Source organism: Myodes glareolus, chromosome 6 (assembly GCF_982192425.1).
Source record: "Myodes glareolus chromosome 6, mMyoGla1.1, whole genome shotgun sequence".
Classification (NCBI taxonomy): domain Eukaryota; kingdom Metazoa; phylum Chordata; class Mammalia; order Rodentia; family Cricetidae; genus Myodes; species Myodes glareolus.
In genome coordinates, this window is record NC_142031.1 from 40,819,789 (window position 1) to 40,836,691 (window position 16,903).

General features: G+C 38.3%; 2 protein-coding genes across 2 annotated transcripts; both read left to right on the forward strand.

Moving 5' to 3' along the window:
* The first annotated feature begins 10,215 nt into the window (after positions 1-10,215).
* LOC125404827 (olfactory receptor 5G29-like) lies at positions 10,216-11,166 on the forward strand. The gene has a single exon (XM_048441018.3). It carries the CDS (start codon positions 10,222-10,224, stop codon positions 11,164-11,166), a length of 945 nt encoding a protein of 314 aa, XP_048296975.3. The 5' UTR covers positions 10,216-10,221.
* A 4,494-nt stretch (positions 11,167-15,660) lies between these two features.
* LOC125403304 (olfactory receptor 5G29-like) lies at positions 15,661-16,605 on the forward strand. The gene has a single exon (XM_048438652.3). It carries the CDS (start codon positions 15,661-15,663, stop codon positions 16,603-16,605), a length of 945 nt encoding a protein of 314 aa, XP_048294609.3.
* The last annotated feature ends 298 nt before the right edge of the window (positions 16,606-16,903 follow it).

Consider the following 16,903-nt stretch of genomic DNA (forward strand, 5'->3'; position numbering starts at 1 on the left):
ATTTTTAACAGCCAGATCCTGAAAATAACCTAGATACTCTTCAACTAAAGAATGAATAAAGAAAATGTGGTACATTTACACAATGGAGTACTACTCAGAAAAAAAAGACATCTTGAAATTTGCAGGCAAATGGACGTATCGAGAAAAGAAAACCATCCTCAGTGAGATAATCCAGACATAGAAAGACAAAGAATATACTCACTCATAAGTAGATATTAGACATAAAGCAAAGGATAACCAGCCTGCAGCCTACAACCTGAGAGAAGACAGGAAACAAGAAATCTAAGAGAGGCATACATGAATCCCAACTTTCCCCCCTCCCCCGAAAGGGGAAGTAGACAAGATCTCCTCAGTAAATTGGCAGCAAGGGTGGAGGGGGGGAGGGTGATAGGAGAGGGGATCGAGAATATCAAGTTGGGTAAAGGACAGAGAGGGAGAGCAAGGAAAGAGATATCTTGAAAGAGGGAGACATTGTGGGGTTTGAGAGAAATCAGACACAAGGGAAACTTCCAGGAATACACAAGGATGACCCTAGCTAAGAATCTAAGCAATAATGGAGAGGATGCCTTAACTGCCCTTCGCCTGTAAGCAGATTGATGACTATCTTAATTGTCATCCTAGGACCTTCATCTAGTAACCGATAGAAGCAGAGGCAGAGATCCATAGCTAAGCACTGGGCTAAGCTCTTGGAGCTCTTGGAGTCCAGTCATAGAGAGGGAAGAATGACATTACAAGCAAAGGGGTCAAGGCCATGATGGGGAAACCCACAGAAATAGCTGACTCTAGCCAGTGGGAGCTCACGGACTCCGGACTGACAGTAGGGAGAACCTGCATAGGACCGAACTAGGCCCTCTGAATGAGGGTGACAGTTGTGTGGCATGGGCAGTCGGGGAGACCACTAACAGTGGAACCAGTATTTATCCCTAGTGCATGAACTGGCTCTTTGAAGCCCATTTCCTATGGAGTGATATCTTGCTCAGCTTAGTTACAGGGTGGAGGGCCTTGGTCCTGCCCCAAGTGATTTGACAGACTTTGTTGACTCCCCGTGAGAGGCCTTACCCTTTCCAAGGAGTGGATGGGAGTGGGATGGAGAGAAGGTGGGAAAGTGTGAGGATGTGAGGGAGAGGGAACTGGACTGGTATGTAAAATAAGATTGTTTTAAAAAATAAATATATAGAAAAGAGCAAAACAAATGAAAAAAGAGAAAGAAAGGAATAAAAAAGTAAATGTAATTCACCATTAAAAAAGAGACAAAAACAACAACAACAATAACAACAACACAAACACATAATATTCCAGAAAAGATCTTTGACAAAATCTAACACCCTTTCATGATAAAAGTCCTGGAATGATTAGGGAGACAAGGGGCTTACCTCAACAAAAGACAATTTTTTTAAAGCAATTGATGGAGGAGGGCTAACTGTCTATGTGTTGCTTTCATTGGTTAATAAAGAAACTGCCTTGGCCCTTTTGATAGGCCAGCCCTTAGGTGGGTGGAGTAGACAGAACAGAGTGGTGCCCAATGTGGTAATGAACTCCACGTAAAAACCTGAGAGAGCTTAAAAATAAGGGAAAGAGAGTTTAACATAGATTTTGCTGTTTGCTAGGGTGTGCTGTAGAGAGATTTCCTGTTTCAGCATTAGCAGCAGAAAAAAAACTGCACCATTTTAAAACGCAGCTTCCTGGGCCCTGCCGCCGGTGGTGCACACTCCGGCTATGGAACAGAACAAAATTGTGGGAGAAAGAAAGCAGAGGCAGACAGAAGCCATGACTCTCCTCTCCGAGACAGCCGCAGGTTAGAGTCCTCCCACTAAGCCATCACCTCGTGGTGCTACACACATTATTAGAAATGGGTTAATCAAGATGTGAGAGTTAGCCAATAAGAGGCTAACACTAATGGGGCAAGCAGTGTTTAAAAGAATACAGTTTCCGTGTAATTATTTCGGGTGTAAGCTAGCCGGGATCTGGGCGGCGGGAACGCAGCCTGTCGCTCCTTCTACAAGCAACCAACTTCAAGGGAGAGAAACTCAAAGCAATTCCACTAAAACCAGGAAGAAGAAAAATTTGTTCACTCTTTCCATACCTATTCAATATAGTGCTTAAAGTTTTAGCTAGAGCAATAAGACAACTGAAGGAGACACAAAATTGAAAAGGAAGAAGTCAATGGATATAAGTTGGAAAAGAAGAATTCAAAGTATCTTTACTAGCAGATGATATTATAGTAAGCAAAGGTGACACAAAATTCTACCAGGGAACTGGTACAGCTGAAAAACACATCAAGGAAAGTAGCTGGGTACACAATTAGCTCATAAAAATCAGTAGCCCTCCTATATACAAATGACAATAAGGCAAATAACACCTCTCACAATAGCCTTGAATACCATAAAATATCTTAGGTATAACTCTAACCAAGCAAGTAAAAGACTTGTATGATAAAAACTCAAAGTCTTTGAAGAAATTAAAGAAGATATCAGTAGGTGGAAAGATTTCCCCATGCTCATGGATCGGTAAGATTAACACAGTACAAAATAGCCATCCTAGCAAAAGCAATCTACAGATTTCATGCAATCCCAATCAAAATTCCAATACAATGCTTTACAAGCCTTGAAAGGACAATTGTCAGCTTCATATGGAAAAAGAGAAAAAAAAAACAGACTAGGTAAAACAATACTGAACAATAATTTTTTTTTTTTTTTGGCTGGGAGTCTCACCCTTCCCAATTTCAAGCACTAGATATCTACTGAAATAAATTACTACTACTACTACTACTACTACTAAAGTCTCATGGTATTGGCATAAAAACAGACTTGTAGATCAATGGGATTGAATTGAAGACCCAAACATAAGTCCACACTACTATGGCCACCTGATTTTTGATAAAGAAACCAGGAATATTTTCTGGGGAAAAAGGACAGCATCTTCAACAAATGGTGCCAGTCTAACTGGATTTTAAGCATGTAGAAGAATGCAATAGATCCATTCTTATTACCCTACAAAAAACTCAATTTCAAGTGAATCAAAGACCTCAAAATAAAACCAGGTACACTGAATTGTATAGAAGAGAAAGTGGTGAACAGCCTTACATTCATTGTCACAAAAGAAGACCTTTTGAATTGTACACTGTGAGCCTAGACAGTAAGGCCAACAGTTGATAGATGGGACCTCACGAAACTGAAAAACTTCTGTAAGTCAAAGGACACTGTTACTTAGGCAAGGCAGCAGGTTACAGAATGGGAAAAGATTTTTATCAACTCCACAGGTAACATAGGATTAGTATCCAAAATATATAACAAACTCAAGAAACTATATATCAAAAAACCAAACAATACAATTAAAAATGGAGTATAGATCTAAACAAAGAATTCTCAATAGAGGAAACTCAAATATCTGAGGAACACTTAGGAAATGCTGAACATCTGTATCAGGGAAATACAGATCAAAGCTACTTTGAGTTCCATCCTATAGCTGTCAGAATGACTCATATCAGCATAAGAGACAGCACATGCTAGGAAGAATGTGGAATAAGGAGAACACCCACCCATTGCTGGTGGGAGAGCCATGTCATACAGCTACCATGGAAATTAAGGAAGTTCCTCGGAAAGATTGGAGTTGATCAAGATTCAACTATGCCAATTTTGAACATATACTTAAAGAAAGCTTTGCTGTACCACAAGGACACTTGCTCAACCATGTTGATAGCTGCTTTATTTGTAATAGTCTGAAACTAGAAACAACCTAATGTCTTTCAGTAGAACAGTGGATGGAAATGTGGTAATCTGAACAATGGAAGACTTGTTGTTAAAGAAAATGATATCATGAATTTTACAGGCAAATGGATGGATCTAGAAAAAATCATCTTAAGTGAGGTAACCCAGACTCCGAAAGATAATAATGGTATATATTTACTTATATGTAGATATTACCTATTAAATAAATGGTAACAAATCTATAATCTGTAGACACAGAGAAGTTAAGTATAGAGGATGGGACTAGGGTAGACTCACAGATCTCCATGAGAGTTGAAAATAGAATAGATTATTTGGAAGGTAGACTGGGGGCAAGAGGAGGACACAGAAGCAGGAGGATCAGGGGAGGAGGGGAAGGGGAGATAGATTTGAAATGAATACAGGGAGACATAGCTAGAATTGAGGGACATTTGATGGGTGCTATGGAAACCTGGTGCAGTGGAAACTTCCTAAAGGATATAGAGGTGATCTCAATGAATGTCTCCAAATAATGAGGGAGATAGAATACCAACTGTCCATCTTTGGTCTTCTAAACTGGGACTGGGTTGCCTCTAATTGAGTTGTTGGCTAAAGTGGTCCCATGGCAATTCTCAAACAGCCCAGGCTGTTGCCAAGACAATAGGTTGATCTTCACAAACTCACAGAAAACTACTGTTGAAGACAATACATTCACAACTCATGGAGAATGTGGGAACTCGTGGAGAAGTTGAGGTGGTTCCTACACAGAACCTTCCTTCCTACATTTTAATGTCTTTGATATGGGAAAGTACTCTGCAGGGTATCAGATATAAATGTGAACAACAGCCCAGTCACAAAACCATTGACCTACAATGCCATGTGGCTTGAAAAATATGCTAGGGCAATTGTGGCACAAAGATTGTGGATAACCAACTAATGTCTGATTTTGCATAAGACCCACGCCACAAGATGACATTGATCAGGTGACTGAGAATCAGAGACTAGATAGATAACTTAGAGACCTACGGTAAAACCAAATACTATTGGTCTTTAAAAACTGTAGTGATAAGATGACTTCTAGGATACTCTGGTATACTCATATCAGAGCCTTGTTCAGCCATCAACAGAGACACGTCTTCCTGCAGCAGCTAGGAACAAACAGAAACACACAGCCAGATATTATGTACACACAGAGACTTTGGAACACATGGCTATAAATGGGGTTCTCCACCAAATCCCTTTCCTCAAAGCTCAGGGAACCCTGCGTAAGAGGAGACAGAAAGGTTTAAGAGCCAGAGGGTATGAAAGACACCGTGAGAACAAGATTCTCTAAATCAAGTGGACAAAGCTCATAGGAGCTCACAGAGCTGACGCAGTCAGCACAGGGCCTGCACGGGTGTATACCAAGTCTTCTGTGTTCATATTATAGTTTCAATTTAGTATTTTTATGGGGCTTCTTGGTATGTGAATGAGTGAGTCTCTCATTTGTGTGCCTTCTCTTGGGTCTCTTTTTCTTCTGTTGGCTTGCCTTATCCAACTTCAATGTGATGCTTTTTGTTTTATCTTATTATATTTTATCTTGCTGCTTTTGTTGTTATTTCTTAGAGGACTGTTCTTTTTTAATGAGAGACATAAAGGAAGTGGATCCAGGTAAGAGGAGCTGGAAGGAGTAGAGAAAGGGAAAATTGAAATCAGGATATATAAGGAAAGAATATATTTTCAACAAAAAGGGGAAATTGGTCATAAGTGTGGTCTGTCGTGATAATGTATTTAATAGCTGGACATACTAGTACTATTGGTGAAAATTTCCTGTCAATATTTATTGTATAAGTTCTTTTTACTCTTACTGATACTTACGTTGAACTGTTCTGTCAATTATTGAGAGAATTATATTGACATCTCCCACATCAATTGTGAGTACATTTGTTTCACCTTAGATTTCTATCATTTTTTCATAATATTTTGAGGTTCTGTTTTTGCATTGTGTATACCCTTAGGAGCATAACACTTTCATGATAATTTATCCTCATTATATGACTATAGAATTATATTTTTTTGCTTGATAGCTTTTCTTGGCTCAAAATATGCTTAATCTAAAGTTAATATAGCTATATCCAAGTGAATTGTTTCCTGAGATCAATACCATAAGTAAAAAAAGAGCTGCTAGAGGAGAGGGTGCCTGATCTGTCCTTGGCCCATAACCATACTGACGAATATTTTGCATATCACCATAGGACCTTCATCTGGCGATGGATGGAGATAGAGACAGAGACCCACATTGGAACTCTGGACTTAACTCCCTAAGTCCAAATGAGAAGCAGAAGGAGGGAGAACGTGAGCAAGGAAGTCAGGATCAGAGAGAACCTTTATCCGACGATGGATGGAGATAGAGACAGAGACCTACATTGGAGCACTGGTCTGAGCCCCCAAGGTCGAAATGAGGAGCAGAAGGAGGGAGAACATGAACAAGGGAGTCAGGACCTTGAGGGTGGCATTCACCCACTGATATAAGGGGACTGATCTAATGAGAGCTCACCAAGGCCAGCTGGACTGGGACTGAATGAGCATGTGATCAAACCGGATTCTCTGAATGTGGCTGACATGGGGACTGTCTGAGAAGCCATTGATAATGGCTCTGGGACTTGTTTCCTCTGCATGTACTGGCTTTTTGGGATCCTAGTCTGTTTGGTTGATCAGCTTCCTAGACCTGGAGGGAGGAGGGAGGAACTTGAACTCCCCACAGGGAAGGAAACCCTTACTGCTCTTAGGACTGGAGAGGGAGGAGGAGCGGGAGTGGTTGGAGTGGGAGGGTAGTGGGAGGAGGAGTGGAAGTGGAAATTTTAAAAATAAAAATAAAAAAAGAGCTGGTAATGGAATATTGTAGGACTTTATGTTAGATCTTCCTGATGGGACAAACAATAAAAGTTTCAGAGACAGTGGTGGTTGAGATGGGCATTCTTCATCACCCATCCTTATACTTTCTTCTCTTTAATGAGATCCTTCTATTCTTGCTTTCCTGTTTCTGCTAATCTATTCCTGGACTTTATTTCCTCTTCAATTGATCAAAACCTTCTTATCTTTCTGACAGCTTTCATTTCTGAAAAAAGTTTCACCTGTTCTAGATTCTTTAGTGGTTCAATAGTGGTCGTTTTTTTTTTTTTAAATAGAGAAAAGCCAATGCTGCTTTAATATGTTCTTTTATATTTATGCACGATAATAACTTGTTCAATTATGTTCCCAATCTATAATGATGATAAACAACATTAAGAAGTACCCAATTGTAGCATGAGAGTCTGGCTTGTTGGGGTTTCTGTCCCGCCTGGTACCCCACAACCAGCATTCCAAAGAAAATCACATGGAGTCTACATTAGGTTATAAACTGATTGGCCCATTAGGTCAGGCTACTTATTAGCTCTTATAACATATGTTACCCCATTATCCTTATCTACATTAGCCATATGGCTTGGTACCTTTTTCAGCTGTCAGTTCACATGTTGCTTCTTCGGTGGTCTGGGCAAGAATGGCGGAGGGAGCTTCCTGCTTCCCAGAATATTCCTGTTCTCTTTGCTCCACCTCTACTTCCTGTCTGGCTTTCCCATCTATACTTCCTGCCCGGCCAATCAGCATTTATTTAAAATATGATTGACAGAATACAAACAATTCTCCCGTACCACCCAATTGGTGTTTTACATTTAAGAAACACTTGGTAAACGTGTCTAGCATTTATATCAACTAGAGATTGTTCCCTTTATTCTGGAGAACAAGGAAATAAGATACGGACAGTCTTGGCTTATTTAGTAGGACAATAAGAAAACCTGGGTTAGGGTTTATGTTTAAATTATATGGTTTCAGAATGGACACAGAAAATGACTTCTTCCCAGATGCTTCCAGTATATATATCACTCTGATGATGGAAGAAAAGATGATGATAAGGTGAATAGATCAGGAACACACACACACACACACACACACACACACACACACACACACACACACACTTTGTAATGATACACAGTTAGAAAACAATACTTGGCCAAAATGCTATTGAGATCATTTAAAGTTTGTCTCTTCAGGTGTAAACCCTGGAGGCTTACGGTCTTTGGGGATCTGGCTCTGAATTATCGTATACTGCTTGAATAAGGTCTCTTATTCTGTGCAGTCTGTGACTCAATGTTAAGTTCAGGGATTCTCACTTCAAGCCTCACTCTATCAGGGTGGGAAGTTTATCATTGTCAAGCCACTTGTCTCAGAAAGATCGCCACAATGAAGAAAATCAGATCTTCTATCTTCTAGAAAACGATCATTTTATTAATGTAGATAAAGGAGATGCAGAGAGGATATTCTGAAAGCAGTGAGTACACTGGGCTTTGACTGCAGGAAGTTTTGAAACACGATGGAGAAACAGTATGGTGTGAATAGAAGGACACGGTCTTCTATCCCTAAGATATTTACTCCCAGAATTATCAGCATTTACAGTTGGAGTTTTTCTAAACCTATTTGCATAATTATGATATAGAGATGCTGGTAGAAATAGTGTACCACATTCTTGAAAATCACCCAGGAATTTTAAATTTCCACACCATAATAAGCAATATATATGTGGCATTAAGACACAGTAGTTAGCTTCTTTGGAAAAGGTAAGCATCATTGAAGTATAATTTCTAACAACAGAAATATATACCAATTGATTTGTCAGTTGAAGCTAATTACTCAATGAATGACTCCAAATAGCTTACATTCAGATAATTAATAAATAAATAATGGACTGTTTTTGAATTTGTAGCAATCTATATTACACTTTGTCTTAACACACTTATCCTAGTGAGTTGCATGAGAGTGGACATAAGACATGAACCAACCATTTCTACAATGGAGAACACTCAAGAAAGATCTAGATCTGTCTGTTTAACTGCATAAAATACACCCAGACTGCATCAGGATAAGGATTCCACTAAAATACTAATAAACCATACAGATTAAGTCATTTAGACTATCTGAAATGTTATGGTTCTTGGCATATCATGTGGCAAACTGCCTTTTCTTTGAATGAGCACTTTGCTGTAGAAATCAGATATTTTTTATAGATTATCATACACAATAATCTAGGCAATTTGAAAAGTTTCTACTATTGATTAACTCATATGTCACACAAAAATATAGTCTTGCATGTTTTACTTTTATTAAACTTCTATAAATTTACCATTTTATTTATTTTAATATTATTTGATTTGACAACAGCAGTGATATATCACAATAACTGATTTTAAAGAAGATTGCATATATATGGGAAATCATATAAAATAATTTTATGTTATTATAACTTTGGGGATTCTTAATTTTCTGTGCAATTTCCTGATAATTTCATTGTCCCTGAACGTTTGTCAGACCCCATGATCTCTAAAATAACATTTCTCATGCTCTTCCACGACAGCATAATCATTTATTGGAAGAATGCGGTTATAAGAAATTTTGACACCCTTTCTTTCTTCTCAGTCTGTCATCTTACATTCTTTTTCTTGATGCCACATTTGACTTTGCACTAGTCATACACTGAATTTATTTTATCTGTTCATTGGAAGATCAGTATTAAATAAAAATTATATGTTTTACTATTCTTCCAAATGACCATCCTTTTTTGCCAAGTGTGCAGTTTTATTTTCCATATCTCTTTTTAATTGGGATTAAAAAATAGACTGAAATACATTCATATGAAATACACCTTTGTAGTATTTTTATATTATTCATTATTCAGTAAAATTTGATGCCATATTTAACATTTCTCTAATATATGATACAGGATCTTAAACTTCCAGTTGTATTTACAGAGTTACCAATAAAAGTATATCCAAGTAGAATACGTGTGTGTGTGTGTGTGTGTGTGTGTGTGTGTGTGTGTGTACCAGAGGAAAACTTCAGTTGCCATTTCTCAGTACTGTCCACCTTGATTTTGCAGACTGGGTCTCCACTGCCCTAGTGGGATAGACCAGCTAGGGAGTCAGTCCAAGGCACCTACTGTCTACTTGCCTCTGTCTCTACAGACCTGGGTTCACACCAAGCACATACCATCCAGTCCCCCTTTTTCATTTTGAATTCTAGGGAGCAAAATTTATTACTAATGTTTACAAGGCAAATAATTTAGAACCTGATATATTTCCTAAACTAATTAAGAGAGCTTCATTTTTCCATCATATAATAAGATGAAAAATGGAGAGAAATTTTCTTTACAAATGCAGTCTTAAAATCAAAGGAATCGTTGAACCAATGAAGTGAGATAACTCTCGGTGGGAGAGTGTTTCAGTCCCAAAGAGCTCAAGGGTTTGGTTGCTGAAGTCTGCATGGGATTTTGTACAAGTGTCCAGATCTTGTAACTAGGAACATTATTACCACTCAGCTCAACAATGCTGACCAACTGTCTGTAATAGACCTATCGAAGATAATCTGCTATTGATTTCAGATATCACATGACTGAGTTCAGTAAGACATAATTCTTATTCTTTTAACAGATCCCAACTTACTAATGGAAGAAAAGAATCAGACAACAGTGTCCGAGTTTCTCTTCCTTGGCATTATAGATAACCTCTATCAGAAAATTTTTCTCTTTACCATATTTTTCTTTGTTTATCTTGTCACTCTGGGGGGTAATGTGGGAATGATCACTTTAATATGGGTGGACCCCAGGCTACACACCCCTATGTACTTTTTTCTTAGTCAGCTGTCCTTTGTAGATGTGTGCTCCTCTTCTTCCATAGCCCCGAAGATGCTGTGTGATGTTTTTACCAAGAACAAAGTCATCTCTTTCATGGGCTGTGCCGCACAGATGTGGTTCTTTGGTCTCTTTGTGGCAACCGAATGCTTCCTCCTGGCTGTTATGGCATATGATCGGTACACAGCCATCTGTAAGCCCTTGCTGTATACACTCATCATGTCCCAGCATGTCTGCGTGCTCTTGGTCATCGGACCTTATGCCATTGCTATTATAAGTACAACGACTCACACAACCTTAACCTTTTGCTTACCATTCTGTGGGCCACATATTATCAACCACTTCTTCTGTGACATTTCCCCATTGCTATCGCTAGCATGTACTGATACCCAGATCAATAAGTTGGTGCTTTTTGTCTTGGCTGGAGCAGTAGGTGTGATCACTGGTCTGATCATCCTGGTCTCCTATGTCTGCATCTTGATGGCCATCTTGAAGATTAGGACAGCCAATGGGAGGCGAAAAGCCTTCTCCACTTGTTCCTCTCACTTGGCAACTGTCTCTATCTTGTACGGGACTCTTTTCTTCATCTATGTCCAACCTAATGCCAGTTCCTTTCTGAATATTAATAAAATGATCTCCCTATTTTATACTGTTGTGATCCCCATGTTGAATCCCCTCATCTACAGCTTGAGGAACAAAGAGGTGAAAGATGCATTCAGGAGAACATTGGAGAGGAAGCACTTCCTTATAGGTGCTTAAGATAGAATTCTCTCTGTGACATGCCTAAATTGTAGGAGAAAAATATACATTAAAGACCACTGGAGCGAGGTTCAGAGGTTGCAAGGGAGTACTTGTTCTTCCTGATCACAGACTATTTCACAAACTGGTGCCATATCTTGATGGAAACTAGCTTACAGTTTTAGCAATTTTCCTGAATTTAACTGATCATTGAAATGGTTTAACTAACCATACATCTTCAAGGTGAAAACCATATTTTCAACTCAATGTTTCAAGTCATAACAGTCTTCCAAATGAAAATGAAATTATGGAAAGTTCAAATTCTAGTAAAAAATTATACATTTTGATATTTTGGCTAAACACAATCCTAGGAACAGAAAATGCATGTAGTCTTGCTTGTTTCTAAGGCCTATTTTTATGTATGAATATTTTGCAACATGGATGTAAGTGTTTATATGTGTAAACATGTGTTTACAGTGTCTGAAGAGTCCAAAAGAAGGCGTTGGATTCCCTGGAACTGAAGTTACAGTTATGAGCTGACACTTGTGTGCTGGAAATTGAACCAAGTTCTCCGGAAGAGTAGCCAGAGATCTTAACTTCTGTGCTATCTCTCCCTTCCCCCTATTTATATTTCAAGATTTCTGGGAAAATATTTTGAAAAATTTGCTACTTCTCTTCAACTATCTTAAACATGTTGCCTGCTAAAACTTTCAAGTGGAATGCATTGAGCTGTAATGTATCATTTAACTTCAAGAAAAATTTGACTATGCCTGTCTTTTTCTGTCTCTGTTTCCCTTTGTTTCTATTTCTGTCCATGTCTCTGTCCATCTGTCTGTGCATTCGCCTGTCTGTCTGTCTGTGTCTCTCTCTTTCGTGTGTGTGTGTGTGTGTGTGCGCGTGTGCGTGCATACATGCATGTGCCACGGCACACATGTAAAAGTCAGAGGACAATCTTAGATGCCAACTTTCACACTCCACCTTGTCTGAGGCAGATTCTCTCATGGGCCTCTCCATACACAAAGGTACCTGGCCTACCAGTTTCTGGGGAACTTTTTGCCTTTGTCTCCCATTCTGTAGTAAAATAACCGAGGTTATAAATGTGAGCTTCACGTCTGTCTTCTTGTGAGTTTTAGGGATACGAACTCAGGTCCTAAAGTTTACATAGCAAGCACTTTAATGTTTGAGCTGCCTCTACCCCTGATAATACTTCTTTAACAGGATTTCTAGGTCCTATCCTCCCAGAAACAGTTATTCCTGACTTCACGTTCATCTTCTCTATGCCGTCACTTTTTGGCAGCACCTACAGTTGAGAGAAACTTCTTTTAAGAATGTAACACACTAAGCGCAAATTGAAATAAAAGTCTCTATAAGCCCCTAGTAATTTCACTGAAAATTGCCAATGCAATACTACCATTGAACCAGATGCTAAAATGTTAATTTCATGAGTACAAATATTACACTAGTTTGATGCTGCCCTATTTTCTTTTCCTGTATAATAAAATACATAAAAATGTCATTTTATTACTTATCTATGCTCATTTATTAGTGATCAGAAACTCAAGTGACATTTTTGAAGGAGGATCAAATAAATACAATTAATATCTCACAATGTTTTTGCTTATCTGTGGTGGCAGATGTCATGAAAATCATATGTAGACTGCCTTTTTCTCATCAGTTTTTGCTAGTGTTTTTACATTGGAAGTGTGGCCCAAGGCAATTCTATTTTGTCCAGTGTATTCCAGAGAAGCCAAAAGTTGCACACCTGATCTACAGCATCTGCCTCAATGAGACCATTTTGTTCTGTGTAGGTAAATGAAGGCTACACCTTGCCAAGAAGGCAGGGAGTACATTTTCTGTAGTGCAAGAAGGTTCAGAGGAGCTGTCGAACCTCAGCACCACTTGAATAAATGTCTTGATCACAGTCCCAAGGTTTTTTGTTTTGCTTTTCTTCTTGAGATACGGTCTCACTGTGTAGCTCTGGCTGTCTTCAAATCCACTTTGTACATCAGACCGGCCTCAAACTCATAGAGATCTGCCTGCTCTACCTCTGGTGTGCTGGGATTAAAGGTGTGAGCCAACATGCCTGGCTTTCTTTCTTCCCAAGTTTTGATGAGACTTGGAGAAGTTGTGAATTCAGCGTCCTTAGTAGTGCATCTCACCATCCGTTCTCAGACTTTTCAGGTTGCCTGGCCGCTGAGAGCAGGTGGTGTCTTTTAAACTTTATTCCTTATCCGGCTTAACTTTAGGTTGGCCATTTTTATTTACTTACTTTAAATCCTGACCCCAGTTTTCCCTCCCTTCTCTCTTCCCCGTCCTTCCTCCCACCTCAAAGTAGAAATAAAAACACCATAAACTAGTAATACCACACATGGGTACATATCTAAAGGAAATGATGAAACTCATTTGTAAGACCTTCACAATGATGCTCATTAAAAAGCTATTAACAATTATCCAGCTAGGAAATGATCATAAGTGTCCATCAGCAAACAAGTAAGAAAATATTGTATCCATACACAACCAAATAGTGACTATAGAAACCATTAAAGTTTTCCATTTATGACAGCATGGGTAGAGTCAAAGAACAATTAATATTTTCTGATTAAACATTAATTAAAAGTTAAAAGAAATAAAAGAGGTATCTCTTGGCAAAAAGATCCCATGAAGAAAGATCCTTCCCCATGCATAGGCATACATGTGTCTTCACGCATGCACACATGCACAATTTTCCCAAAAATGATTTCTTTGAAATAAGGCAATTTAGGGTATTATAATCAAATACTGTTGAGATAATGCTAATTTTGTCCTTCAGGTGTGTGTAAGCCTTTGAGGTTTGAATTCTTTGGAGACCTGGCTCTGAATTACAACTCCCAGGGTGAGGTCTCTGGTTCTGTGTGGTATCTGAATCAGGGGTTCTCTCTTTATGTCCTGGATGGGAAGTTTATTTCTTCACTATCTGCCTAGAATCTCTCAAGAGAGTGTAACCTTCCTGAAGGTGTTGAACCATTGTTCCTTCTAGAAAGTGGTCATAGCTTTTGAATCAGTTAAAGCTGTTGCAAAATGAAGTGAGTATATCACATTTGGGGTTATTAGGTGTGCTTGAAATACAGAGTAGAAACATCAGGATACTTCTGGATTTTGAAGCACAAAACCCCACTGCAGATACTCAAGATCAGACTTAAGTATTTTGTTCACATTGTTTTAAGACTAAGTCATGGAATGTGTGGAATTTTCTGAATTGGTCTGCCTGGATTTTGAAAAACATACAAGGTATTTTTAATATGAATGTTCTGTATTGAAAATTCTCTAGGAGGTTTTCAGAGTCTCATGTTTTTCCTGCATGACTGGAAACAGAAAATGATTAGGTATGTGAAATATTACATATTAATTAAGCTGAATAAATTATTCCACAATTTATGTATACTTCAAAATACCACATTGTACCTATGGATGTAAAAACTTTCATTGTCATTGACAAGAAATAATTCTCTAAGAGAAAGTAATAATATGCTAGAGGAAGGTTAAGACCACATTAGACATGAGGGGTGAGAGGATTATTCTTTTCACTTCATGGAAGACTCAAAGCAACACATTTAAATGAGCACATAAATAAAACTTAAATAAATGACTAGTGGTTAGCAACAAAACAGAAGAGAGGCGTACTGTATTATTCCTTATCTTCACACAAATACATGGTTGTATTTAATGACTAAAACTAGAAACATTCAACTACAGATAATGATCCTAATGAAAATCAGGATTAGTCTTTGTTACTACCCTGAGGTAGCAACATACAAGAATCCTTGATATGATAAGAAAACCACAAGCTAAATAGTTGGTGTCACTATCAACTATTAAAAGTAGCATATTAAGATAGAAAAGTTGTGACTAACCTGATTGTTACATTTTGTTTATTCAGAGAAGGACATAATAGGTTCTCATAAATAATTTTTAATATAAATCCTCCTACCTTACCATCTTGTTCTAGTAAATCTGAAACAGCTAATATTGTTTAAATTGAGTCACTTGTAAGTACTCTCTTGTTTTCCATGATTAAAATTTACAGTTGTCTTTTGTTACAATTACGCATTTGGAGTGAGAAATAGAGCATCTAATATTATTGGTTCTTTATACTCCCTTTAAAATAGCACCTATTGTATGGTTTATATACTCTTTCTTTTTAAAGGACTATCTTTATAAATGTGAACAAATTCCAAATCCAATTTTATATTTAATCTGAAGGAATTTTAGATCATACAGCTGGACAGTTCCTAGAATTACAGAATATAAAACTATCAGGGATAAGTTGCTCAAAATTTCAGAATATTCATACAATTGCCCAGAAATAGAGTCTAGAAATACCCCCCCCCCCCCGCCACAGCACAACAATATTGTTCAACGGTCTGTTCAAAACCTGCTTAAGGCAATTTGTATTGAATTAAAACACCATTTGAAATTTTTAGTGATAGTTTGTAATAAAAGAATACACATTTATCTCACAGCAGAAGGCAACTGACAATGGAAGAAACGAATCAGACCTCAGTGACTGAGTTTCTCTTCCTGGGCCTCACCGATTGTCTCCATCAGAAGATTGTCCTCTTCATCATCTTCCTCTTTGTTTATCTTGTCACCCTGGGGGGTAACCTCGGCATGATCACTCTCATCTGGGTGGACCCCAGGCTGCACACACCTATGTACTTTTTTCTCAGCCACCTGTCCTTCGTAGATGTGTGCTCCTCTTCTTCCATAGCCCCGAAGATGCTGTGTGACATCTTTGCAGAGAAAAAAGCCATCTCCTTTGTGGGTTGTGCTGTACAGCTATGGTTCGTTGGTCTTTTTGTGGGAACTGAGTGTTTCCTCCTTGCTTCCATGGCATATGATCGGTACACAGCCATCTGTAAGCCCTTGCTGTATACACTCATTATGTCCAAGAGGGTCTGTGTGCAGTTTGTCATAGGACCTTACGTCCTAGCTGCTATAAACATCACAACTCATACAACCTTGATGTTTTGCTTACCATTCTGTGGTCCAAATGCCATCAACCATTTCTTCTGTGATATTTCCCCAATGCTTTCCCTAGCGTGTGCTGACTCCTGGATAAATAAGGTAGTACTTTTTGTCTTCGATGGGACAATAGGTGTGCTCAGTGGTCTGATTATCACTGTCTCCTACATCTGCATCTTGGCCGCCATCTTGAAGATCCAGACCACTGATGGGAGGATGAAAGCCTTCTCCACTTGTTCCTCTCACCTGGCAGCTGTCTCCATCCTGTATGGAACTCTCTTCTTCATCTATGTTAGACCTAGTACCAATACTTCACTGGATACCAATAAAGTGATTTCTCTGTTTTATACTGTGGTGATCCCCATGCTGAACCCCCTCATCTACAGCTTGAGGAACAAGGAAGTGAAAGATGCGTTCAGAAGAATAGTGCAAAGGAAACATTTTTCAACAGATGGGTAAGGCCAAACTATACTATGCCTTAGATGTCAGTGCCAGATTTATAGTTAAAGAGACATAGAAGAAACAGTTTCTTCCAATTAATAGATAATTTTTTATAACGGACAATTTTCAATATGTTTTACTGCCTCACTTAGTCTCTCTGGCATGATCTATACTTCAAAATTATATGAAGGTGACCTGAGAACATAGATATAAGATATATATTTATATAACATAAAATTATACAATAACATATTTATATAATAATATATATAACACACACAAGGAGATAAAAGATAAACTCTATATAATGTTTATG